At 42.4% G+C, this 27775-nt stretch overlaps 1 protein-coding gene across 32 annotated transcripts in view; it reads right to left on the reverse strand.

Moving 5' to 3' along the window:
• CELF4 (CUGBP Elav-like family member 4) overlaps positions 1–27775 on the reverse strand; it is a 754916-nt gene that overhangs the window by 262136 nt on the left and 465005 nt on the right. For 14 of the 32 annotated variants that reach the window (XM_050912572.1, XM_050912557.1, XM_050912570.1 and 11 more), the window contains exon 4: positions 5381–5390. The exons of the other annotated variants lie outside the window; for them this stretch is intronic. In XM_050912572.1, the coding sequence (XP_050768529.1) occupies positions 5381–5390 (10 nt within the window). The remainder of the gene's footprint in view (positions 1–5380; positions 5391–27775) is intronic. 32 annotated transcript variants of the gene reach the window in all.

A 27775-nucleotide genomic window follows, 5' to 3' on the forward strand; every position in this document is an offset into this window, starting at 1 on the left:
CCCACCTTAGAGGGCTTAAGAAATTTGAATACTTCCTGAGAACAGATGGGGTGTGGGGAGGGTGTGATTAAGGCTTTGTATCAAAAACTGTGAGGAAAGGTATTCTATTGTCCATGTTTCCTGAAGTTCCCAAAAAGCCAGTCTGGTACAGCGTAGAAAGTAGAGATGTTAACCTTTGACAAGGCCTGTTTCCAGCTCTACGCTGGCCTTCTGGATGAATTTGGACATATCGTTACATCTGTCTCTTTCTCAGCTTTCTCATCTGCCTCTTTCTCAACTTTCTTTTCTGTACAATGAAGATAAAGATACCCTAATGTACCATGAAGGTTGTTGATGAAAAAAATGTATCTAAATGCTAAATGTGTTAAACAAACAAACAAAAAAACATCGAGTCTTTTCTATGCTTGAATTATGTGGACAGATATAATGGCAAATAACAAACTCTTCCTGCTCAGTCATGTTCTATTGTGTTTGGTATTGTTCAGGCTTCAGCCCTCTAAATCAATGATGAAACACTGCTGTGACCTAATGACAGAGGACAGAATGCTGATGTGATCTAGGAGATCTTAGCAAATGCTTATTGGGCACTACTACATCTCTGTAGATGCTGGCTAGCCTTGTGGAAGAAAATCCCATCCCAGAGCAACTTGCTTCCTAAAGATGCCATGTAGTTCTTGGTAATCTCATGACATAGCTCAGATGTTAATTGGAGGTATGAATAGTTTAATAACTGCCCTGAAATTTCCAGAAAATATGGTTCCTCCTTATTTCTTCACTAAGAAGTTTTTTCTATTCAAAATCTCCCCCCAAAACACTAAGAGGAATTTCTTTTTACCACTTCTGTCAGTTTTTTGGGGGTCTGCCATGTACACAATAGTAATTCCTCTGAAGTCAGCACAGCTATTTATGTGAGTAAATGTACTGGCAGGAATGTGTTTGTAGGAGTGGGTCATAACTTTTAAAGCATTGAGCAAAATCTGCTGTGATTGAAGGCCCTAAGGAAATGCAAAGTATATTAGTGTCAAAGTTGGAAAGGCCAAGAAAATCACCTACAATTGAATTGTGTGTGTGTAATTGCAAAGTTCAAGTAAATCACTCTGTACCTGATTCTGAGTGACGTAACTGAATTACAGTGATATAAACTAGATAGCCATAAGAGTGAATCCAAAGCAATCTCCTCTCTCTGAAGAAAAAACACAAAGTCTGGGCCCAGGTCCTCATCTCAGGGAAATTTCTGTGAATGTTACAGAATCAGGAAAGCTGCTTCAACATAGGTTAGCTATACAAGCAGCATTCTGTGTTTGTATATTGCAGCTGTAAGACATAGAGCAAAAACCTGCCCCCACGGGAAGAGAGGTAAGTGCTGTGGTTGCATGAATTGCAGTGTGATTACACATTAAGCATACTTTTGTGCAGGCAGTGCAAACTGATACAATGTTGGATTAATGAAAGAGTAGGGAAAGGAAATGTTTTAGAAAGTTTGGTGAAAAAAATCACATTGGCTTGCCTTGTGGGAAGCACTCACTAGTAATGCATTGCACCTGAAATGACTCTATCGGAAACTTTACCTGGGTAGTGGACTCTTAATTCCTCCCTACCACCCTCTTACCTGACGAGATGTGTGTCACAGACATGTACACAAATGGATGAGAAGACCTGAAATGGGAATGTATGAGATAAGAAAAAAAAATCTTGAAGGGTCTGACCTTTACAAATCAGTCAATGCTCTGGTGCCTACCCCTGAGAATGATCGCTACCGGCCATCCCTGCACTCTGAGAGTATTTTCTATATATCATATAAAACACATTATAATCCATCCGTCTAACTATCGATTCATCTTTCTAGTTGTCTCGTGTATATAGATGAACCTAGAAGGGGCTTAATTTCAGTTCAGGCTCACGTGCAGAAGCCTATAGCTTCAAATCCAAAACTTTCTCCCCGCAGAACAGTTTCGGCTTGAGTTTGAAGAAACTGCTGATCTTGTTAATAGCAAAATAAAACCTTTCCAATACAACAAATCCTTTGGTTTGTACTTGGGGAAGCTGAGCATGTAGTGCCCATCCTCACGGTGCCGCTAGTTTTAAAAGAAGTGGGGAGGGGTAAAGGGGGAACTCAGTCCTCAGCAGGTTTGAGGACAGCAAGAGGAACAAAACACAGGGTGCTTGGAACAACAAAGCCTTATTTTCCAAAACAAGAGAGACAGCGCTGCTTTTTTTTTTAGTATTTATATCTTATAAGTACTGTTTCATATACAAATCTGCATGTGAAAGAGACAGAAGGAGATCCCCTTAAAGCTTTGGGCAGTCACACAGTAAAAATGATGTTCAATAGGTCTTCTTTCACCTGCTGGACTGTGCCATCACACACACAGCATGCCCTAAAGTACTGTTGCCCTGATCATCCAGATTTGTATTTATTTGCACTCACGGATATTGCCTGGCTTGTGCACTTGACCTTTCTTTCCTGGGAAAGAAGGGGGCCTGGTGCATGCTGACTTTAGCTTGGGAAATGTGTCTGTAGTCCCAGACCCCTTGCACGTGTGAGAAGTCCCTGGGCATTTAGTAAATATTCTCAAGCATGTAAGGAGTCCTAGGACTGGCCCACTGGTGATGCTAAGCTATATAAAAGGGTCTATTGGTCTGTGTATCCTGACAGCAGAGGTATAAGTTTTGAAGGGACACCCTGCTCATTAAATCTAGTTCCCTGCTGCTACCACGAGCAATCAAAATGTGAAATTCTGTTCATAAACACATCAAATTCTAATATAAAACTAAGTAAGTATTTTGCTGTCTTTTCCTCCGTTCTTCCCTAATATCAGTAGGGATAAGCTTTTCCACCATCTCACCTCTCTTCTAATTTCCCACTTGAGTTTATTTCAAATTAATTTACATTCAATTTTAAAATGTGCCCAAACCACCTTTTATCTAAAATCGTTCTTCTCTATCCCTGGCATTTTCTATTAGCCAACTCTGCATGCATTTAGTAGAAAGGAACTACATTCTCTTTTTGGCTAGATATTGTGATCCCAAAGTCTTTCAGGGCAGAGCAACAGCATAATCCATACATATGGAGGTAGTCCATATAGATACAACCAAGATAGCCTTAAACTACCCAGCATGGCTAACAAATACCTGTATCTGGGTGGCAACATAGAACTTCAATGAGTGATGCGAATATGTGCCAAGGGTCCTAGATCAGTTTTGCAATATGTACTCAGCTTGGGTGTTTGCAGTTATAGGTTTATCTGTGCCTGAACTGCCTAGTTGAAAGCTTGCTTTCAGACCTTGTATCTGAGTTGTCTCACAGATGCTCTCTGTGTTGATCTGCTCTGAGGTTGTCCAGCCCTGCCTGCAGCTGGTGCTTACCCAGGGAGAGGCACAGTCTGCAGTATGCTCAGGAGCTGCCTTTGTGAGGAAGTGCAGATAAGGGCAAAGGTAGAGTGTTCTCTGCACATGGGGCATGTCATGGTTTCATGCGTGTTGGGCGCACTGCACAGAAGCCAGAGGCCTCTTCAGCATGGACGTGAGTGGGGCAGGCAAGCAGGCCAGAGAGACAGATGTATTACTCAAAGCATTGTAGACATAACCCCTGCCCCCTCACTTAGAGATGAACATCTGTTCTCGTCTTTTCCTTATCCTGAGCCCATGACTTCTGGCTGTTGGCACTTCTCTGCTGTGTTCTTCATTCTCTAGGCTTTATCTCTGCTTCTGAAGCAAGACCCAAATGGCGCCTTTGCCACTAACGGTTGCTTGGCTTGACTCTGCAGACTTTAGGCAAGGCCAAGCTCCCACTGACTTCAGTGTTTTGAGTGCAAAAGCTTGGCCACTGTCCATCCAAGAAGATTAGACCTTCTGTGCTTGTGGCTTTGTGTGCCTAGCCACAAAGATAAGAACCGCAGCCAGCCCCTTTGCCCATGGAGAAATGCTGTCCACAGCATTGCCATTTAAAGAACAACTGAGCGAACAGTGTAAATTAACTAGCTGCTTTCACCCACTGCCAGAATCATGAAATAAAGGCTCTCTCACTGATACAAATGTGCAGGTAGCCTCAGGGCCTGAATTAAAGCACAGCCTCCCCAGGAACTGGAAGAGGCTATCACAAGGTTAAGGTTGCAAGCAGGGTTTTCCTTGGTACTGGACTAGATCCACTCTGAGCCAGAAAGTGATTTTCCCCCAACACTGGTCCTGCTTTCAAGGGTGACATGTTCACTCTCTTCCTCCTACCCTAATTTCCTTTCTCCCAAGGGTTAAGGTCATCTGTGGGGTAAGCTTGCTGCAGTATAACAGATAGCAGTCCATTACCTCAGTCCTGCACCCCAGGAGGACCAGACATAAACCTATTCCAAGTAGGATGCTGTGGCATTTCTGAAGCATAGGGGCTTCCTTCTCAAGGCACATCGCTAACATTATACAGGTGGTATGGTTGTGCTCTCCTTTCAGTTCTATTAATAAACAAATCTAGTCTAATTATTTTAAGATAACCTGAAATAAGCCCTGTTCGAGCAGAAAAAAAACAGCAGCCATGCCACCTTCTCCACTGGTTTGTCTAAACTGATTTGAAATCACACCTCAAATTAGATGTGTGAAAACCTTGCCTAAAGATAAACCCCTTAACTGTGCACTGGATCCAGGCTGCAGCTCCTGAAAGAGCTGGCAAAAGGGAAATAACAAAAAATCATAGAGTCATAGAATCGTTTAGGTTGGAAAAGACCTTTAAGATCATCACGTCCAACTGTTAACAGCACTCCCAAGTCCACCACTAAACCATGTCCCTAAGCACCACATCTACACATCTTTTAAATACCTCCAGGGATGGTGACTCCACCACTTCCCTGGGCAGCCTCTTCCAGTGCTTGATAACCCTTTCAGTGAAGAAACTTTTCCTAATATCCAATCTAAACCTCACCTGGCACAACTTGAGGTTGTTTCCTCTTGTCCTATCACTTGTTACTTGGGAGAAGAGACTGACACCCACCTCGCTACAACCTCCTTTCAGGTAGTTGTAGAGAGTGGTAAGGTCTCCCCTGAGCCTGCTTTTCTCCAGGCTAAATAACCACAGTTCCCTCAGCTGCTCCTCGCAAGACTTGTGCTCTAGACCCTTCACCAGCTTTGTTGCCCTTCTTCGGACATGCTCCAGCACCTCAATGAAAAAATAATTTAAAAAAACCCAAACAAACACCATAAGGAAAAACTTATGCAAAGAATAAGATTATCTTAATCTTGACAGTGCGCCTTTTAAGAAAATCTGTGAAAGGACTTAGAGCATTAACTTTTTCTTCAGTCCTCTTTCACAGCTAAGAAATGCGTATTAGGAGGGGATTTTAAGCCCATCCAGCTGCCAAAGTTAGTCCTCTGTTCCTAACAGTAAATGAATAAGCACAAGCAGGAACCTTGCAAATATTAGTGTAGCTTTCAAAAAAAGGAGAAAACAAAAGTCCTTAGCTTCCCAAACATTTCCTGAATTGGGAAAAGCATGGAAGGCTTAAAAAACAAAACCAAACCCCACAGTCTTTCCAGGTTCCAGATCCTCAGAGTCAATGCAATTCCCTGTGCTGGTTTCAGCCCATACAGAATCAGGCCCTCCAACGCAAAAGGAGCTACCCCTCACCCCCATCTATGTATAACTGGTATCATCTGGTCCTATGTTTTGACAATTATTTATAACATAATTACCAGACTGATGAATATCACTGATTAATTATGTCATCCTTCAAAGCTGATCTGGGTACTTATATTAAACAAACACCCTGGCTGGGTAACAAAGGTGGTTTTCTGTGTCTGTTCCAGCCAGCAAAGGCTAGAAATCTCATTCCACCATGTAGGGATGTGGTCAGAGCCTCCCAGGGATTCATTTCTGATCTGTCATTCATGTGGAGCTCCTTCTCTCCTGGTCCCTGACTGCACCCCAGTTTCCCCCCTCCCAAATGATAAATATTTCCTCTCCGCTGAGAGCTATCCAACAAGAGCAATGTCTGATGCTAATGCATCGCTGATGCTTTCCTCCTCTAATTATGCCTAAACATTGCCTTTCTTTCTTTTCCGCCCTGAACAACCACTTTTTTTTTTCTTTTTTTTTTTTGCATCAACATGTACCAAAGCATTAAACAAGACATTCCATTAATTTCTTCATCATCATAACTTAAGCCTGGGACATACCCTTTAAATATTCATTCAGCTATGAAAACTGGGCATTAAAATTTTAATAATGTCAAGCTCATTTGAACGGAGCTCCTGGGGGACTATTACGATACAATTAGAATAAATATGATGATTGATTTGGTGTAAAGGTTCACCTGTCCACATCTGTTAGTGGCCAGAAGCAGCATGCCACCTCTGGCATCACAGCTGATAGCTCCAAGTTATTTACTCCCTTTCCTCCTCATTCCCATTTGCTTTTCACTTTCTTGCAAGCTTGACCCCCTCACTTGCTTGCATAGCGTGTTCAGCTTGGATAAAGTTGGAGGACGCAAACCATAGAGGCCTCATCAAGAAGAGACAACTCATCCAACTGCATTTTCCTCCCTCCTTCCCCTTCTTGTGCTGTGGCATTTGATTAAAGATGAAACGTTGATCAGAGCCACTAGAAGTTCAGCTATAAACTTTCTGGCGGTATTAGCCATTAACCTTTTTACAGTATGTGTCTGAACTCCCAGGGTCCGATGCTTCTGTGTGGATCGGTAGCAAGCCTAAGCAGCATTGACATGTTTGAACCAGCGGAGAGGAGAACAAGGCTTGCTGCTTTCTAGCAGCGTCCTTCCAAAATCACAGCAGAGAAATATTCTCAAGATGTGATGCTGAGAGTAAAAAAACCACAGAGAGGGAAATTGAGCAAGAAATCACACTACTTAAGGAACCTTCTGTTTCAAAGGCAGGATGTTCTCAAATACACAGACAGATAATTAAAAGATTTTGGTCCACTGGGTGCTGAGCATATTTGAAAATTTGGGCCAGATTATACTTTCTCTCTCTGCAGCGTGAATTGGGTGCTACATGGTGTAAATATGAAATGAGATAAATTGGAGCCATGACCACTGAGAACAATCATGGGGTTTTTTTTTTAGATCATCTACTTTAAATAAACTACTCATTAATTATTTGAGTTATGGGTATAATGCAAACCTCTCTGTATTTAAAGGTAACCCTGATCTAGCCCTGCTTACAAGCACTGCCAGTGTTTCTAGCTTTTGGGGCGTTACCATCAGTCTCCTGGCATACGGTGCTTTCCTTAAATCCTCAACTTCTGGACGTAAGCAACTTTTTAACAAGAATTGTAATTCCAGAATAAAAGAAAATTCTTAATGCTCAAAATATAGCTCAAAGAAAATGTATATGTGAAAATAAAATCTCTCATTTATATTATCATATCATACATGATTGCTCAAGATAATTTATGCTTGATGCACCTTTACAGTAGGCAATGTTAATTATTAGAAGCATTATTTGCTTTTCACCGTTTTAAGCTTTTTCTTTCCTCTCTGTACTTTGCTTAAAGCAGATACTGATCCTAAATCTGTCACTTTCTTTTTTAAATTCAAATCAAGTCCAGTTCCTGTTCCTCTTCATTGTCTCTACTTCTGCATTATTTACCTTTCAAAAGCTAGTAAAAATATATAAATCTGTCCCCAAAAAATTTTTCTGCTGAAAACTAAAGAAAACAAAAATTCTTTTACTAAATTTTATAGAACAAAAATGTACATACATAAATCTTCAGACAAAATCCTTACATTTAAGATCTGTTCTTATTGTCAGCAGCTCACTGTTGCTTCTGTACGATGGACCCAGCACTTTGTTTACTTTACTTAACCAGAAAACATAATACCTCATGGTAACAATCATTTGAGATCAACAGGTCTGTTTTTAGTGTTGGATATTGCTCTCCAACAAGATCTTTGCCATTTACTTTGTTACCAAGGTACTGCTAATCATAATTCTTGTGCCCTATATACAATGACTTTTCCCATCTGAACCCTTTTATTTTTGCAGTCTCTGCATGAAAGATCATAGGTACCCAGGTTTAGTTAGATGAGCTCCTGTGACCATCCTCGTTATTTGCTGTCAGGTCACGTAAGTGAGGTGATACAGGTGAACTTGTGGGTGTTTCTACTCTGACAGTGAAAAGTAACATTTCTTGGGTTAACACAGTTGTGGAAAATGATGGTCATGAGTTGGTGCTGAGTTTTGAAAGTATGCCTGTTTGATTCCTGAAAGCACCCAGAAGCACAAGACAACAACAGCAAGCACTAAAAGCTGTTACCAAACGTGCTTATGTGTAATGAATGTAACCTACTCCTGTAAGATTTCTATGTCCCTTTGGGGTCTCCTTCCCTGTTGCCCCCCACCCCCCAAAAAGGAAGAGATGTTTTAAAATAAACTCAACCCATTACACTTTACAATATGGAGGCAGGAAAGGGAGATAGCGGTCACTCAATGTTGATTTTCTCAGAAGGAAAGGAGCAATTTGGAAAGTCTGATGTCTACTTACTGTGAATGCAGAGTGTGGAAAGATACGGTCTTGAACTCTTTTTTGAAGTCTATTACCTATCATCTTCTTCCCCATTTAGTTTTCTCCATGGAAAAAGGGGTTAGACAGTAATCTTTACCGTCAGGGCCCATTGTGAGGATTAATTAGATATTATTCCTACAAAATTGTAAATTTCTAAAATGCTATATAAGCTCTCAGTGTTATTATAATGTGCCATACTCTGCATAACATATACCGTTGCAATATTACCCCTTAGTTGTTCAAGACTACAGAACTGCTGCTTCTAATTGAGTTAATGGCTTCATAGGTTGGTAATTTAATAAAACAGACTGCTTAAACCAGCAAGGTTTTGATTAAATGGGGTGTGTGCAAAGGGGAATTTATATTTGTTAGAAGCTCCATAAATCCAAGGTATCAAGGCACAGATAATGCCAGTATAATAGTCAATTATACAGAGAGGAAGGAAGGACAGAGCTGGAAGCCATCTTGGACATCGGTGTCATGTACTGCTGTAGTCAGATATTTTGAGCTGTTCTCAGGAGTATGCACACGTAAGCGACGGTGTGCACATACAGATGAGACACTGCACTTCTCCCACTGCTCCCAGTGACTTTTTAGAGACAAGGAGGCTGTATCCTATGTTGTCATGCCCCTTACCTAACTTTAGAGAGAAACTCAATTGTTTCTTTCCAGCTGGCCTTACCCCCTAGTTTAGCTCTAATACTGGAAGGAAAATCGGAAATTTTGGGAGAGATCCTATTTGCTTAATGAAAAGACTTAGCTTGTACTTAAACCACAGATATCTGATGAAATTGCCTTTCTGAAGTAAGCGCCTGGCCGTGCCCGTGCAGAGGAACTGGCTGCTTGGAGACCTCCAGAGGGAGCTCTTGGCTGCCTGAATTTAAACAACTAAATTATACAGACCCAATTTCCTAGATGGAGAAATTAAGGATTTACTCCAGGAAGTCTGCTTCATGAGGTACTTAAAATGTACTCAAAAGTTAGTTACTTCAGTACACAGACTGGATTGCACCTTTGACTCCAGAAATTGCCTGTCTGCAGTGATTCTGGACTGCAGGAGCCGCTTCCAGGCGCTTCCACTGCCTGCTGGAGTCAGTAGGAAAAATCTGCCCTGAACTTGGAAAAGCAAGGGAATGAATCCCTCCATCTTGACACTTTTCTGTGCTGTAAATGCCAATTAATAGGTGCTTCCGTACCACGGGTCAGCACCACTGAGAGTTAAAAGTTTTGTTCTTGCATCATCTCTCAAAAGCTCCAAGTCAGGCAAATCTGGAAACAAAGTGATCCTTTCTTTCATCCATCTGACCCTGAAAAACAAACTGAGCCAGGCACAGCTACCCTGGCTGTTTTGTATATAAAGAACAGCACCCACAAAGCTAATGAGAAGCTTTTAGGGCTGTTTGTTGAGCACTGATAGATCATCAGGAACAGGTCCAAGCTGCAAAGTTTTGTCTGTCAAAAGCTGGGCAGAAACTTTCCATAGTAGGGGCCAGCCACAAAATTCAGATGCTGACACAAACACAGCCAGCTTAGGAGGGCATATGGCAGTTGTGCTAGTGGCTGGGATTATATCTCGTTTAGAAATCTGGCTCAATTAAACAGTTACTCGCTCACATCTTTATCTGACTCAGCCAAGCTCACCAGCCCAGACATCTGCACTTCTACAGGGCTCCATTCAGACACAGGAAGCTGTTGGGGTTTCATCGGAGATAGGGATGCCTGACCCTGCAGATGCAACCAGACGATGGGAACCTGAGGCCAGGCATGAGCCCTGAGCAGGCTTTCTGGCAGGGCGACCAACATTTTGTGGCTCCAAAGGAGCTGATGTCAGCGCTTCCACTTCGGAGGGAAAGAGCTGGCTCAGCAGAAATGAAAAATAATAGGAGAGTGGGAAGTCTGACATCAAAACCGGATGTTTTTCCTTTTCCCTAAATGTTGTGCTCTGGTTTGATGACAGGCTATTGGTCCTGGTATTCATTAGTCTCTAGCCTACCTTACGGCAGGGGTCAGGCTGCTTGATGAAAATTGTCCTCCTCAGCCTTAAAATCTGTGAACTTTGCTGAAGTTCAGAAAAGGTTTGTGCCCTCATGGAGCTTTGAGTAAAGACTCAGGACAATTTGCTTGTGGCTCCAGGTATTGTGCTCATTCCCCACAAGAACCTTATTAGAGCATCATCAGAAGTGTTGTTTTGATTAACATTAATTTCATGCTGGGCCAAAATGCCCCTCTCCTCCCTGTGACAAGCTCCATTGAGCCAGTGCTGGACAAAGGGAATTCAAAATGCAGCTCTTTCATGTGAGGTGGTGTGTGCATGTGTGTGTGTGCTTTAACTAAATCATTTATGGTCAATAATGCCAGGTTATTATAGGTCAATAACTTTCAATTATTCACTAGCCTTGCTGTGCTCCCACTGTCAGGCAGCACACCAGCACGTTGGCTCTCAAGAAGCAAAAAGCTCATGATGGGAGCTTTGGAAAAGCAAGCACGAACACAGCTTGAGCAGAGAAAAAGAAAACAGAGGAGGAAGAGAGTGTGAAAAGTTCTAGTTGCTCTCAAGATAATCTTGGGGAATCTGTGTGTGAAATACTCCCTCTTTCTCATACATGCATGCACACTCAGCCCCAAAATTCATTATTCCTGTGCTCCCAGCTGGTCAGATGTGAGGCAGTCCAGATCCCAGGGCTGCGTGACCACCAAGCTGGTCCTGAGTGAACGTTATCTCTCATTAAGGTCTACAAGCTTGGGCTTAATGCCACAGTAGCCTGCGGGTTGCCTAAGATTTGTGTGTGGACAGTTAATGCTCACAGCTGCCTGCTCCGTACTGGGTACCCAAGAGAGGAAGAGTATCAGGTTTTTTTCAATTCAGGGTGCAAACGTCAATATAGAAACAAAAATGAAGGAATTAAAAATTGCAGGACAACATGAAAATTATATTCGCCCCTGTCACTGGTGCACTGGCACTAATGCTCTGCCCTGTGTTTCATCAGAAAAGTGGTCAGGAGCCTCGAATGGCAGGCATGTGTAAATAACAGTCTGTCCCTGTGGAGACTGCAGGAGGCAAAAGCCAGCCCTGTGATTTGGCAGAGACTTGTTTTGCTCCTGCGGAGGGTCTGAGCATGCTGCTCCTAATCAAATGTTTTGAGATGGCAAGACAGGTTGCAGGAGTTGTGGGATGGACTCATCTCTTGTAAAGGGCAACCAGTGGAAAATGAGCTTCTGTGTGGAAAGTGGAAGCAGAGAGTAAGTCAAAGTCTGAGAGAGGAGACAAGGAAGAATAATTCTGCTTTTTCATTGAAAACAGGGTATCTAAGCTATCTGCCTACAAGCCTTTTTGGCTCTTTGCTGAGCAGTGCGTTGACCCTACTTCCATCTAGCACTGAGAAGGTGCCTCTTCTATGAAACAGCTCGACACTGATCACACTCTGTTTGCAGAGAGGGACTTGGCTTGGGGGAAAAGTGTCACCTTTTCCTGACGTCTCAGGTAGTGGCCACTGCTGGAGATAACATCCCCAGCAGCCTTGGCTTTGTTGACTCCCACGTCTGCACAGCTACCATGGGCAATGAGGAGTTAACAGGAGCTCTGAAAAGCTGGTCCGTTTTGAATGTGAATAATGGGAATACTCTCCTTCAATCGCGTATTCAGCACAGGGATGTACAGAGGTATAAAGTTAATCACTAGCTGGGCCACCCCTATTTCCAGAAAAAGAACTTTAATACCTCCTTTATCCAATGAAGTACCATTGTTATACCTGCATATTATGAAGGGTTTATTAAACCGGTGATAATCTATTCAAGATAAAGTGATCTGTATGGCCAACTGAGCACAGATCAGACAGAATGATGGGAGGTTATTGTTAAAATATGCAAATTCACATCCTATTGAAATGCAAACCCTCCAGATAAGATTTTTTAATAAATCTGGTCTTTTTTCACTGCATGAAGGTAACCTAATGTTTATTGACTTCAAGACCATATAATGGAACGTAATATCTATTAGTCAGATCCTTGCCTCTCTTTCGATTACTGGAGGTACATGTTCTGGCTCCCAAAGAATTTTTGTTTTATGGTTTGGTACAAAAGAAAAGAGATTAAAAACCCTGAAATTAATTAACTTCCTTCTACCCAACACCCCCCTTCCTCCTCAACTGCTGTCATTTGTTACCTAAGTAAAAGGAAGCAGTACCCATCAGCTGAGAAACTGTCCACTATTTTCAGTGTTAGGAAAAACAGTCAAAGGGAGAAATGCTGCTAATGCAGAACACCTCTGCACAGCATACGCCAGAAATTAAGACTTTTGGATGCCTTCCTTGGGTTTACTATTGCCATGCCAGAGCAGTTGAGGAAAGTTTTATTTCACCCTTCTGTAAAATAGGGCTATGAAATAGCCTGACCTGACTTCTGCGTGTGTGTGTTTCTGGGTGTAAGACTTGTTTAATACATATATTCAGTGTGCTTTTATGAATTGTGGGGGACAGGTGGCTACAGAATCAGACACAGTTTCAGACACCAAAGCAGCAGCTGAAATAAAAGCTTTTATTTTAGTGAAATGCCAGCGCTGTGATAGCAGAAGTTGAGAACCCATTTCTGCTTAAAGGTCGCTTCTTCTCAAACCCTGTAAAATCTGCATGCTAATGTAGATTGATCCAAGATTTGGTGTGTCTGGTGGAGGTGGAAAGTTTGTTTCTCATTCCAAAGTGAAGGTTAGTGGAATTAAAGTATCCTGAAACACAGCTTCCTAGCTCCTTGGAGAAGCCCTGCCCATCTCAAAGAGGCTTTTTAATACTGCTGGTAGGCTCTCTCAGCTGTTTAGTGGTCAAATTGGGATTGCGGTCGTGTCTAAAATGGTTTCATCCACACGACGTTTACCGCAGCTGGTTCTTGGTGGTCACAGAGTGGAAGCAGCGAGACGGAGGGGCTGGGCAGAGGCTGGTGTCACTGCAGGGGATGGGGCAGGCAGCTCAGCTATGCGCATGTACAGGAGGGATTCCATGTACATTTGAAGATGTGCCAGCCGGGACAAGTAAATGGCTGCCTACAGTTGGTTATCTGAAGCCGTTACACCTTTTCTGACCAGTGCTGTTCGGCACAGACGGAGCTGTACAACAGCCCAAAGGTAGACTTTTTAAGTGTGGCTAAAAACCTTTATGAGTCTGGTCCTCTCTCTCACAGCAGACCTCTGGCTTCTGTCGCAGCTGAAGAATAGTCCAAGTTAAACCTTTCTGGACAGTTCGCCTATTAGGCTGAGGGGGATGTGCATAAAATGTGCTGCCTGCCTCCGTGTCTGCGATGGGAACAGCACTTTCCTATCCCCGGTCTGCACCGCTGCTAAAACACAGACTCTCTGCCCAGGCACCCTTCTCATCAGTCACTTCACTGGGTATACCACCAGTTACAAATTAGCACTTAATCAAGATAAATCCCATAGGAAGGATATGGATAATATGCAATGCATTAAGCCTGCAAATTAAGATGGTCTGATTTAGCCCCGGCTTTAAAACTCCCAAGCTTGCATTAGGACTAATGATGAATGGATGTACGTCCCTGGTTGGACAGGAGCTCTGTCAGGGCAAGGCTGCCCAGCAGTGACAAAGCGAGTGCGGAGCAAGTGCTCTGCTCAATGTTCATTAGGCCTTCCGCACTCTCCCTGCTTGGGAATGTGCTTTCCCTTGCTGTGGATGGTTGTAATAGTGACAATTCTCCAGGATCTATTGACTTAATGGTCCCAGAGTTCATTAATAAAACCTAACTGAGGGCATTGGCTGCTGGCATCATTTGCCCACTGATCAGAGTGGGGAAACTGAGGCACACGAGGCCATATTTGGAAAGGCTAACCTGCACTGTGCCCAGGGCTTTCCATTCACCAGCTCTAAACAGGAACCTTGCTTAGGCACTCTCAATAACACTTGGGGGTCTCTTGTTCTTTCACTAACTAGCTGCAGGGATGTAGGTGACATTTCAGCTCTCTCCATGTGGCCCAAGGTAGTTACAGCTCAGTGGCCTGAATTCTTCTAGCAGATCAGTGGAGGAACAGAGAAAGGAAACTCTTCCCCGCTCCATCTCCTGGGCTGCAGTATGGATGATGCAGTAGGATGGTCCTCAGTGCTCTTTGCTCCAGGTACAAACACAGCTATTTCTAATGAGCGCCCTGCTCCGTGGTGCAGCACGCTTTGCAAATACACAGTCAGAGATTGTTTCTGTCCCTGTGTAACTGAGCAGTTACAGAGCTCTGGTTAGCCTCCCTTCCTGCCTCAGCTCCTGCCAGACCTGAAAAAAGCCTGTTATCAGGCCTCCTACCTACTATATATAGTCCAGAAAGTAATCTGTGCATGAGATCAGGGAGGAAGAAAACCCCTTAGCAGCTTGTTCACCCATCAAGGTCAGGGTCCACATGGGCTGGAGTACACCAAGGTACAAATCCTGCAAAATGCAGGGCAGCTGCTGTTTTAAGGGATGTTCTCTGTGATGGTGACTTCAAGAGAAATCAGTTTAAGATTCACAGCTGGGGAGCATCAGGAAACAGCTACGGTCTGCCAAGGGTTAAGGGGCTTTGTTCCGTCTGCAGAAGTAATTTAGGGAAGAAAAATTCTTTAAAATAACAAGCATGGCAAAATCTGTAGTTTTAAATGTACTTTTCTTCAGATTTGCACTAGTGTGCAAGCTTGTCACAATAGGGTACCTTTCCTAGATGTCATACTGCACTTATTACTGGGAATGACTACTTTCTACACTGCTTCTCTACTTTATGGCTTTTTAAGATATGGATGCTGTCATCATATTCCCCAGAGATGTGTTCTGGTTCATGGAGAGGCTGTTCTATATAATCTCCTGTGAAAGACTGAAACAGCGGCAGCAGGAACAACAATAATGCAACAAACTACCTCCTGAGAAAAACAACGAAGTGGTGGCACAGGCAACAAAATCTCATCACCCACTGCAAAGTGGCAGACTTAACTCAATTCATGTGGCTGCACTTCTCATTCCACAGCAAGGCTGGATCACATTCATCCCCAAGAGGACCAGCCCTGTCACCCCATCCTGGGAAGAGCTAATATATATTAGTTTATCAAATGACATCAGAGTTTTCACAAGATCTAGGTGGCTCGGGACAGGACACAGAAGTTGTGACTGCACTTCTGTGTGATAAAAACAAGGCTCCAGCACGGGCTGATGCCCGCTGAGTGTTGTGATCCACCATGCATATCTCCTGGTGCTCTGGGCTGCTGCTCAGTTGCCCTCACCTCTTCCCAATCCACCCCATAAGGAACAAGGGTTTGGGTTTGCTCAAAGAGCCCAAACACAGGTGAGTGTACAGTAGCAAGCACACTACTGATCTACAGTAGAGCTTGAACAGTAATGAGCATGTGAGTGCATGCAAACAAAGGAAAGCCTGCCTTCACCAAAGCATGCCATCTCTCCACTGCTCTCCTCCCCTCCAATATCACCCGTCTGTTCTGCATTGCCATCCTCCCTGATGTGCCTCTGTCCAGCAGCTCAGATCAGGTACCAGCAAGTGGAGCTCTCTGCCAGCCAGTGCAGCTCCTGATGATATCCTTTCTCTCCTGGCCATAAAATGTCAAATCTCACAGTTTATGACTATTCTTCCTTATGCCTCCCTCCGCTCCTTGCAGAGTAAACCCCAGTCAAAGCAGAGGTGATGGCAGAAGAGACACTGGGGGAGAAGACACAGTATTAATTCATAAAAAACTAGCGAGGGCAAGAGACTACTCCGGGGTACCTCACCCAGTGATCCAGGGTGTCGGCATGCCCCAGCCTAAGCAGAAAGTGAGAGAAGCTGTGTCCAGCCAGAGATGCACAATAATCTGCCAGGAATTGGCAAAGCCAGAGGTTATCTTATTATTGCTGTGACTTTTTCATTGCCAGACAGCACTTTAAGCCGCTTATTAATAATGAGAAGGCTGGTGTGCCACTTCTGCAAGAGGGGAAAGTGGTCTTTTTTTCCTTTTCCTTTCTTTTATTTACTTCCCCTCTAAGATAAGAGGCTAGTAACTGTTGATCCACAGGAAAGAAGAGGGCTTTGTGATGAGGGAGCAGGATTAAGGTAGCTTCTTGTTAATTTTGATAGTACTAGAGATACATATGGACCTGAAGGAACAGGATATGGCTGTGCCATGGGGGTGTGTGTATTTGTGTTTGTGTGTGTGTTTCTCCAGCTCCCAGGCTGGAGAAAAAGAGGCCAAGCGGGAGAGATCTGTGTGCGCTTGCACTTGACTGTAACATGCTTCTGGCTTTAATTCAAATCCAGATTAACACCATGGATTTGAAAGTTTGACCATGAACATGTGAGTTAAATACTTAGGGAAAACTGTTCAAGGCAAACAAACAAAATGAAATGCAAAACTGCTGATGGAGGATGAGGGAAATGATGTAAAAACTGGAAGTGATGAAGAGTAAAAACCAAAGACCTGCAGTATGAAGGAGCTGAAAGCAAGAGGTTGAAAAAGTCACATAAAAAAGAAGCATAACAAGTGCTGTCATAGATGATTATAAGGGTTTGAACCTGTCACCTACAGCAACAAGAGCAGTGGCCTTTCTCACTTGACCTGAGGAGATAATGCTGTTAGCAGAGGTTAGAGAGGGCAGGTGATGAGTCGCTGTTCAAATACAAAGCAAAGATGTCCTTTCACTCCAGATAATTAAACCAAAAACATAAGCAAACAAGGCCTGAAGTTCTGGAATTGCCTGGCAAAGTCCCTGAAATCCCTTAAGAAATGCTGCTAGACCTTCTCATCTTGACAGCATCCACCCATCCTTATGAAATGCCATTATCGTGGGGATATTCTGTTCCCTGGTGTCCATTTAAAAAATACCAGTCTAGACACAACCAAACTACAGCCACAGCCCCGTCCCAAAATGTCCTGTGGTACTTTACAGTACACTGAATTCACACAGAAATTTCTGCGTGACATTGCTGAAATGCAGCCATTTCTAGGAGGCAACACAGACACTGTTTAACCACGCACCACTCAAGTGTGCAAGACAGTAAAAGTGATGGGAGAAGGAAAAGGAAAAGGAGCAAATTGTTTATAATTTTTTCTTTACCTACTTTGTGCACTTCCTATGAACATTCAAACACTTGTATTGTATAGCAATAAATATTCAAAACCCCCTGAAATTTATATATACAAATATTAAAGGAAGCTGAGTGCTCCATTTTCACACAGATTACGTGTCTGCTTATTCAATCAGGAATATGAAACAACACCATATGATTTTGCTGATCAATCACAACTCACCAACACATCCTGAAGAGTGAATATGCATGGATAACAATCCAAATATGCAAAAAGGGTGAGAAAATGCAACTTATAGTTAAGAATAATTAGAAGGGGTGAATTAACAGTTAGCCAGTCATTAATATAAATTCTTTGGGATGAGGAACTACACTGACCAGCTATGAATGTTTAGCCTAGACATTAGGAAAAGGATTATCTCCCATCAACAGTGTGAAGTCCTATACCAGTAGCCCAGCAGGAAAAGTGGGGAGCAAGGTATAAGAACAAGCTCAAGATGGACCTTGACAAGTTCATGCAGTGGCAAGGGATCAAACTTGCTGATCCAGGAATGTCTTTCACTATCATGTGTTTTCCCTTTTTTATTTTACTTTGGATTTTACACCAGTGCTGTCAAAGCAAGGGTACCTCCTGCAATACTGTTATCGGCTCTGAGGCTTGGCTTAGAAAATGCTCAGATTTTGAATTTTTCTTCATTTGAAAGTAAATGTTTTTCAAGCTTTTCTACAAACACTGGTAGATAGAAACTTAAGTTATATTTAATTATTATTAATGTTAATCAGCACCAATTCACATGCCTCCAAAGGCAAAAGATTTAGGAAACAAATTAGCAAATGTTGTTGTTGTTGTTTTTTAATGATAAAAATATTGTGAGAACTGGCAGAACTGCTCAGGAGTTCCAGTTTTCAAAACCAGTTTCCAAAAACCTGGACAAAGATGTTTAGATTATCTGTTCATCTGTTCACGACACTTAGTTTTCTCATTTGAAAGTCAAATAAGCCGATGTCATTTGAAATGAGAGACACTGCCTGACGCATGTGAATGCGAGTGAAGATTTTCTGCACAGAGTGGTTCAGAAAACTGCCAATTTGTGTGTGTGCAAAAGTAGTCACCACCCTCTTGACAAAGCCACTGAGTTTGAATCAGGGACCTCTGGAGCAGTGGGCTCCAGCTCCACAGCTTGTCTTGAAAAGCTGGGAGATGCCAGCTGGAGGCTTTAAAAACTCATATCTTCTCAGAGCCAGAAAGGACGGAGCTCATAACACATGAGTTTCTGATGCTTTTAATTTCTCACACACATTTTGGGAAGGGACAGGGAGGAGGCTGAGGAGGAGAAGGATTCAACAAAAAACTAAAAAATGCAAATTATTTTTTTCAAGTTTCTGGTGAATATTTAGATTATTATTATCCATAAAGAATGACAACATTTGAAAGTGCAAAGCCATAATTCTTTTAGTTGAAAGCTGATTTTCTTTCCTGAACTCCCCTCCCCTGGTATTTCATCAACACCCAGACAACTTCAACTTAAATAAAACAGCAACAACAAAGGCATACATTTCATAGTATTTATTTTGGCTGAAAAGCCAGTTTTCATACCCACACATGCACAATTTCAATCAACACTTTTGCCAGTGCTGTTCCTGTGTTTATATCTCAGCCCCAGTATTGTCTTTTACACCTCAGTTTCCCTACAACGAACATTTTAATCACCTTCCACCTTCACAAATATTCTATTAATCATTTTAAACTGCTTTAAAGATGAAGAACAGAGAGGTAATCTTGAACCCTGAATATTTACATCTATTAACTTCAGGGTCTGGATCTCAGTTTTGAAGTGTAGGGATAACATCAAATGTTGTAAGTAACATTTAAAATCCAGGGATAGAGATTTGCAGTGGAGAAATAACCTAATGATCAATACAGTACAAAAAAAAATATAGATAGATTGAAAGATAATTCCTAGTCTAAGGATTCATAACACCTTAAAAAAAAAACAGAAAAAAAAAAAAGAGGAGACATTAAAAAGGAAAAAAGAAATACCACTGGGATGTGCAACAGAACTGCCTCCAAGCAGAAGGCTGCTCTAAGACTTCTCTGTAGGCATGATTATTCCTGGCTGGAAGAAAAACCCCATTAAAAAGCATTTCTGCTCCCTCCCCTGGTTATGGGACACCATCCTGAAGAGAAATCATTGACAAGCCTGCCTTTTTCTAAAAGGGTTAGCCAAACAAATTGTCTTTCTCACCAGAGCTCCTCTCCTCACTTCTGCCCTTTTGTCTTTCATTTTTCTTGTTATAGTTAGGAGTGAACATTTTGGCACGTTAATTAAAAATAGTAATAGTTGCAACAGAAGAAAGAAGAGGAGGGGTAAGGTGGGGGAAGCTGAAGGGGGACTGGTAACTGCAGCCCCAATTAATAGAATTACTCTCAGTTGAAAGCCAGTCTGATGAGGACTCTTGTCCTTGAATAAATACTCTGTGTCTGCATATGTATGTATATGTGCATATACACAGAAAAATGTACACGTAAACATAGCTACTCTGTTGCTTAGCAGCCAGTAGAGTCCTTTCATGAGAAAACAAAATATATGTGACAAACCATCTCAAAAACACGAAGTTCCATGAGCATATTTCTTTTCTTGTAGCTATTCAGACAAGGTGGAGGGTGGCCCTGAAATTAATGTCTCATCCAATGGACAAAGGCAGAACTCAGCTAATTGGATTCCCATCTGTTCCAAACATAGTCTCAACATCACACAATAATAATAAATAATGTCGTAATCATGGCTAACAATTAATCTTTTAGTTTAGAATTTTTACAGGGTGCTGAATGGATCCTAATTTCACACAAATATAGATTGCTGTCTGGACACATCCTCTGGACAAAAAAGAAAAAAAAGAAAATCATAGTCTGACCACAGACAATCATGTCAGATCTTTGGGTATATTTCAGGAGAGCAAAGGCTATCTAATCTAAATGCCTCCTACAGTGAAACACAAACTGGAACTTAACAGAATCTAATTTTGATCTAAACTCGAAACAAATGTGAACCAAACTGTCACATGACTATTTAAAGTGACATATGTGCTTCTTGTTTAAAAAAATTCTGGGAAGAGGAAGCACTGAGTAAACCTTTTCCATTTCAACGGCGGAGAGGAGCAGTATGCCTGTCCCCTGGGGCTCACAGCACGCCACTTGCCACCTCCTTCTCCCTTCAGCATGTCTTTATCTTCACTAGTCCCTGGTTAGGTATTTTAACTGCCAACTGATTGGCTCAACTACCGTCTCCTGATTCTGTACCAGTGCAAAGGTAGCTTCAACTCAGGACTTTACAGCAGTACAGGTGGTAAAGAGGGATTGAAAACTGGGCAAATTAGCCTTGTAATAAACCAGTGAGAGATTACAAAGCCAATATCCCCTAATGTCCAGTTGCACGCCACTGCCTGACCAAGAAGCCCTTCTGCTGGGTCCTCTGTGTGGACCTTGCAATAGGAACACTTCCACAGACACCCAAAATCCAGCTGTGACATAAGGGGGACTAGGTCTGCCGAAAGTAATCTCCCCAGAGCCATTGCAAATCTTTGTGGCAGAGCTGGGTGTGGAATCAAGATTTTCCAAGAACTTGTGATCTTCCCCACATATCTATGTAAACTTTTAACATCTACAGCAGCTGGTGGCAATGAGATGCCCAACTCTGCTTTGCTACATGGAAATCACCTCCTGGTCTTTCTTTGACCTGGTTTCTTAGCAGCCTTGTTCGATGCTCCCTAGTTTTAATTCATGCTGAAGTCAACAGAGCTACGGAAGAGAAGCAGAGCTAAGCCATGAAGTTGTTACTCCACGGTGATGTGAGCTCTTAAACATCTGTTACATCCCAAATTCGAAATAGCCACCCTTTAGTAGTGAGAGAAATGATGTCTATATGGCTATAGCTGTAAACAGATGGATAGATATAAGGTGATGTGTGGAGCTGGAACAACCAGTTAGTAAAGTTTATAAAGTACTTTGGGGGTCCATCTGGATGGATAGTACTTTATAAATGTAAGGCTGTTACCGGTGCCTCTTAACAGCACCTGACTATGACTCAGTACTTTTTGGATGGACAGTTAAAGAAAACACATAAAATGTATTCCTCAGTAGATATTTCACCCAGACTCTTTTACTTGCAATAGCAGAGATCTGGGCTTTCATTTGTACAGACCATTCCCATTTGCAGTCACAGGGAAAAATCCACAATAGCTCAACTCATGAAGTTGCTGGATTTGTTATGTTTGAAGAATGAGGCTTCACAGCACAGCCCAGGAAATAAATGAGTGGTCTGGGAATTTGCTAGTGGCAGGTCTCTTGCTGCAGACAGCGGATAAGTAAAGAAATAGTGAAGGGAGAGGAATAGGAGGTTTTGTTGTTTTTTGGTTTTTTTTTTTCCACCCCTCAGGGGCACTGCCTAGAATTAAATTCAAGTTGGTAATGATTGAAAAAATAGATCACCTTTCTGATGACAAGGGGATGCCATGTTGGAATGCTGGACATCAGCAGAAGTTGTACAAAATGCTCATTTTCCCTGTGGTCTCCCTGATGGTCCTTAGGAGTTTGGCTGGGGAAGAAACTGGAAGATATTGCTCCTGGATATGACTTGGAGATGAACAGAAAGATCCCGAGGATCTCACTGAGACTCTTTCACAAGGTTGGGACAATCTTATTCCTCATAGCACTTCTTTGGCTAAAGCAATCTGGAGGATGGGTGGGTGGTTGCACTCTGGAGGAAGCCTCTCCTCTTGGGTCCTAATCACCGTTTAGTGTGAAATCAGGCTGTATTTTCAGAGAAATTTAGGATTTGAGCTCTATATTTTTTCATTAAACAAATGCGGTGTCTATAGAGAATCTTTTTTTTTTTCGTTCAAGTCCTGAACACCCCAAAGATTTCAGTCTGGAGATGCTGCCAGAGGAAGTGTGTTTTCATTTCCTATGCTGCCATCATTCTCTGCTGTGAGATGGCTTCCCCAGATGTACCAAACCTCTCAGGATACTTTGTAGGCAAATGTTCCCATAATGAACTATCTTTTTGCCTTAAGACTAGAGATTATTATATGTACCATACCCATGTAGTCTAATTTGGGATTATGGTTTATGGAAGAAGATGTAAGCGTGAGTTACCCAAATTGCTATTCACAGCATGGTGGCCTTTTCAAAGATAAATATTTACTTATGCATTCACTTATTTGTCCATGGAATCAAAATATTCCATGGACAATTTTAAGGACCTCATATAATTGTTTTTGTCAACTTTTTTTTTATGAGGAAAGGGAACATAAATGGAATTGTTTACATTTTTACTACAGACCTAATTTCTCTCTATTGTGTTGATACTAATGTGGTATTTAAACCCTTGTTAAGAGATAATGTTGGAATAAGCTGGTTTTTTTACTTGAACTTAATTTCTAGTTGCAGTAGATTGGAAGACTGATGACAGAATTGGCCCCTAGTTACAAAACCGTCTTTTTGGGCTTGGGGATCATTCCACTCAAATCTTCATTTAATTTTCAAAACTTCGACACTATCATTAACTGTCACTATGATGGTCAACCAGGATGAAGATGGTAACTTCTCAGGGAGGTCTGCCATAAGAGACCAGCATGAACTTGTCTTTTGACTTCTAAAAACCTGTCCATCTGCCTTTCATTAGCCCTGACTTAGGGATGGAAAGGGGAAAACCAGATCTATTCTGATAACGGGGAAGCTACGCAGTCCTGTTGGACTAATGCTGACATTTCTGAAGGTCTCTACATTTGACAACTAGGAGACTGGATTACAAGCAAGTAGATGGGTGAGCAGACAGATTTTAAGTGTTATTAGTTGTGTGCTACCAAAGACATACAGAGTCAAAGTAATAAAGCATGAAGGAGGTAACACACCTGATGGCCCAATGCTCACAGCTGTAGAGCCACAGTAGGAACCACCATCATATAAGCATTTTCAAAGCACCCATAACAATAGCAGTATTTAGGTGCTGAGTAAAGTTACTAGTCAGTGCAGCACAAAGGACTCTGCACACCCAGGAAAGTTACATTGATCCCACAAGAACTGCAGGAGGAACAGTGACGGACTATATACAGGATATATACCATATGAATAATTGCCTCCAAAGAGGACTAGGACAAAGAGATGGAAGAGGATGTCAAGGTCAAATTTTTATTATTTTTTTGACTACAGCAGCCAGACGGCTCTCAAATGGTTGATTTGAACAGCTCTAATAGAACAATGTCATTAAAACCCAACAGTCAGTGCTCAGGGAACAACATTGCTGAGTCGCTACCAATGTCTTGGCAGGTGAATATGAAGTTTCATGCCGTTAATGACTAGCATTTGTAATGACTGCTTTATTTCATTTCAGCAAATACTCCATTTCCAAAGAAGCCCCAGGATAAAGATGGGGAATTGAATCAACATGCATTTTGGGCTCATAAAAGCCAGCAGCCTTTAGCTTGGTCACAGGAAGATCAAGCAGAGACCCCTTTCTACATTGTCACCAGCCAGCTCTCGACATTGCTATTTCGATGACTTTCACACCTATGTCTATTAGTCTCATTAATACTCAGCATTTGCATTGTGAAATGGATTCTGGTCCCCACTTGTAAAGGGTCAATTGCCTTTACACCATCAATGTCACAACCTAGGTCCCAGATTCAGCAGAGGAATTCAGCATGTGCTTAATTTCAAACACAGGCATACAACCTATTCAACTCAGCGTGACAGGAGTGTGTGTTCAACCTGCAGCACGGGGCAAGGAGGCAGCAGATGGGAAATTGGCACAGCAGGGACTGACACAGCATGGTTAGCTCCATGGTTTTTTTGTTATTTATACCTGTAGGGATGAGTGGGAGGAAAGGAGGGAGAAAGGGGGAAGCAGGCATGGAAACGGCAGGAGGAGGAAAGGAATGAAATCAACACATTACTTGTCAAGGCAGAACGACAGAGAAAAGTTCCCTAAAGAGACAGATACCCCAGTCAGGTTTGGGTCTTTTTGTTTTGTTTTGTTTTTTTTTTCTTTTACGGAGGTGTCATTCAACTAGCACAATGGGATGCTGAGGCTGTTTGCTAATAGGTGTGCAGAAGTTTAGTCACTGTAGGAAGACACCAAGGAATAGGAAGGATGGAGTGAATGTCTTATGTGCGTGACAGTGTTCTAGCAAAGCTAACTAAAATGTGTGGAATAAGCCCTGTTTCCCAGCAAGTACCTGCTAACGACAAGTGAGATGATACTCAAACTAGTATGTGAATGTCTTCTAGAGAGCTGAGTGCATCCTACTGTGCATGGAACAGCTAGTGCTACACTCACCACCACTGGTGCTACCTGATGAAAGTGTATTTGTTAGCAAAACAGAACAGGAGCTGCAATCATCTGCTTAATGATTCCACTATGATCCCCCCCTGTGCACAGCTTTCCTAGGTCTAGGAGACAAACAAAGCCTTCAGTGTCCTGTCTTTCCAAGACTAGCTGCTTACTTCAAGTCACTTGGGAATGGATGCTGACCTTGTGCCATGTAAAGGCATGGTCCTTAGTCAAGCCAGTGTAGGCTGAATGTTGCTATCATCATTGATAATTCATGTGGTTTCAGAATCAAAAGGCACTTCTCACTCTCCCCCATGGAAAGCAAGGACTAGTAGTGTAGAAGTTAATTAGGACAGATAGGGAGGACTTCTGTCTCAGGGTTAAGAAGGCAAGGAAAACCCACTGTGCTAGCCTGTAGCCCTCTGGCTCCTGGCAGATGCTGAATACTGTCTTCTGCAGGGCCTTTCTGGTGGGGTTGACCCATGCTGGAGCTAAGACAGTGGACTGCCTCTGCATTATGTTTGTGCCCCAAGAACAAACTCCCACCAAAGTAGTGCCTTCTCCATACCAAGGCTTGTGCGTCAAATGCAAGAGACAAACATTGATGCAAAAGTCTTTAACCTACATAGGCAATAGGTGGGAGAAGGGGGACAAGCATGGGGAATACAACAGACCTCTTCACAGTCCTATCACTCGTCAGGGTGAAGAAAGAAATTGAACCAAGGACAGTGATCCGCAATTTAACACTCTCCCTGCTAGATCAGGATGGGCCTCTTTGAGATGCCCATGCCAGAAGCTTGTTTGCAAGGTACTTCACCACTGACGCCAAAAGCCCTTGGGAGTATGCTGGGTACACTTTGGAGAGCCCTGCTGATGCCTAATCTCTGCGTGAAACCAGCTCTGATAAAGAGCAACTCTGGTGGCCAAAAATGCTGCAGCGATTTTCAAGCAGACTACAAGCTAATCCCTAGGATCATGATTAACATGTTTATTTTGCTCAGTTAAACAGATTCTAATGTCCAGGGCTGGGTGTAAGCATTGCTAAGAACACAGTCACTAAGCTGCCAGCTTTGGGTTGCCTTTGGAGATCTAGATGGCCACCCCTGACTCTATAATAACCCTGAGCTTCTAAAGAGTGGGAGGTGGGTTTCTTTCCTTTTTATTTATTTGTTTGAGTTTTTGTTTCTTTCTTTATTTATTTGATTTTCCAGACCTAAAAGCTGCTCTGGTCTGCCATTGAGCATTCTTCCTAAATATAAGACCATTGTTCTTTTTAATTGGTCACTCATTGTCCTAGCTTTAGACAACATATTTTCCCTTTTGTTGCTCATCTAAACAAATTTTCACAGCCTGGAAAAAAACTTTCTTCTCAGTAAGTAGTAGAAGAAAGGGAATTGAGAGAGATGGAGAAAATAGCTCTCCTCTACTTGTCCAGATGCTGCCAGGTTCTGTAGTCAGGGTTTCCCATAAGATAGGAAATGAAAGGAGCTTGGTCTCTTGGACATTTGTTTGCTTTTTGCTCTCAGAAGAACAATTAAGTCACATGACTTTGAAATAATAAATGGTTCACTTAATAGCAACTAATAAGAGAGCATTCCTGCAGCCTACACCAGACTTCTGCTGACTGAGAGCCGGGGTATCTGCTCTTATAAGACTTGATTTACATGTCAGCTTTCACGATTAGTGGGGGGTCCTTTACACCCCCCTTTCTCCCCCAACCATGTGATGGATGAAGAGGGGATAAAGGATGAATCAGCTTTCAGGGAAACCACACAGCAGATTGATATCAGGAAAACCAGACCTCAGCTAGAGATCATGAAGTGCAGAACAGGAAATCTTCTCTTGCGCTTTCTGCAAAACTCCATCCTGCTACTGACATAGTCCAGATACCTCAGAAACTTTCTGTGCCCTTTGGATACCTTCCCACAACCACCCATTAGGGTGTGCTGCGCACGAGCAGGCGCTAATTGCATCAGAGGAAATCTGAGCTTAATTCAAATTGCACATGCAATGCCAGGTCCTTTCTTCTCATTTTCAGAGATCTAGGCAAGCCAGTATCTCTGCCTTCTCATGGCATCTGGTAGTCACTGACGTCCTCTGTGTTCCCTGATGCTATGCTCTGAATTGTCCTCTCTTGTGCTGTACCTTCCACGCTGTCCATTTCCCATTCTCCTCTGGACTTTATGTGTTTATCCAGCCCCATCACAACAATAGCTGTGTGACTCAAGGGTTACAGGCTCAAGGAATGACATAGGCAGAACTAATCTTGCCTTGGGGGCCTGAAGATAGGTTAGACAACCTCTGGGTGGCTCCACGTTTTATCATTTCATGCCTTATCCTCCCAAAGAGAAATTAAGGAATATGTTCCCAATAAACAGAAAAGTCAATTGAAAATTAAGTTTTAGGGGGATCTGAATAAGTCAGAAATTTGGCCAACATCCAGAATACTTTCAGTAAGATAAGGGAGAAAAGACCTTTGGAAATACAGAAAACAGATGGAATTTTTCCTTGTTTCGACATGACATGTTTTTTCTTTTAAACTGAAAGGAGAGGACTGGACTAACCCCTGAAGAGAATTTCACTGAAATTCAGGAAAACCTGGCAGTGCTTCTGCCTCTGCTTCTCCCTTGGTATGATTTTTCTTAAAAAAAAAAAAAAAAAAAAGGTTATTTGTCTTTCATTTCCTCTGTTTCCCCAGACCATCATCTCTCTTTAGACGACAGGATTTCTGGAGCGTGGAGCACACCATGTGTTCACACCATCCGCAGCATTTTCAAACCTAGGAGTTACTGAAATATCTATTTAGGGATAAGACCCTACATTGGTGTAAACACAGAAATTGCACAAGAAGGCAGGTCCAATGAGATGCATGGCTTCAGTCCCTGCTCTACACAGACTTTTTGTGTGATC

Source organism: Gymnogyps californianus, chromosome Z (genome assembly GCF_018139145.2).
Source record: "Gymnogyps californianus isolate 813 chromosome Z, ASM1813914v2, whole genome shotgun sequence".
In the NCBI taxonomy this organism is placed as follows: Eukaryota; Metazoa; Chordata; class Aves; order Accipitriformes; family Cathartidae; genus Gymnogyps; species Gymnogyps californianus.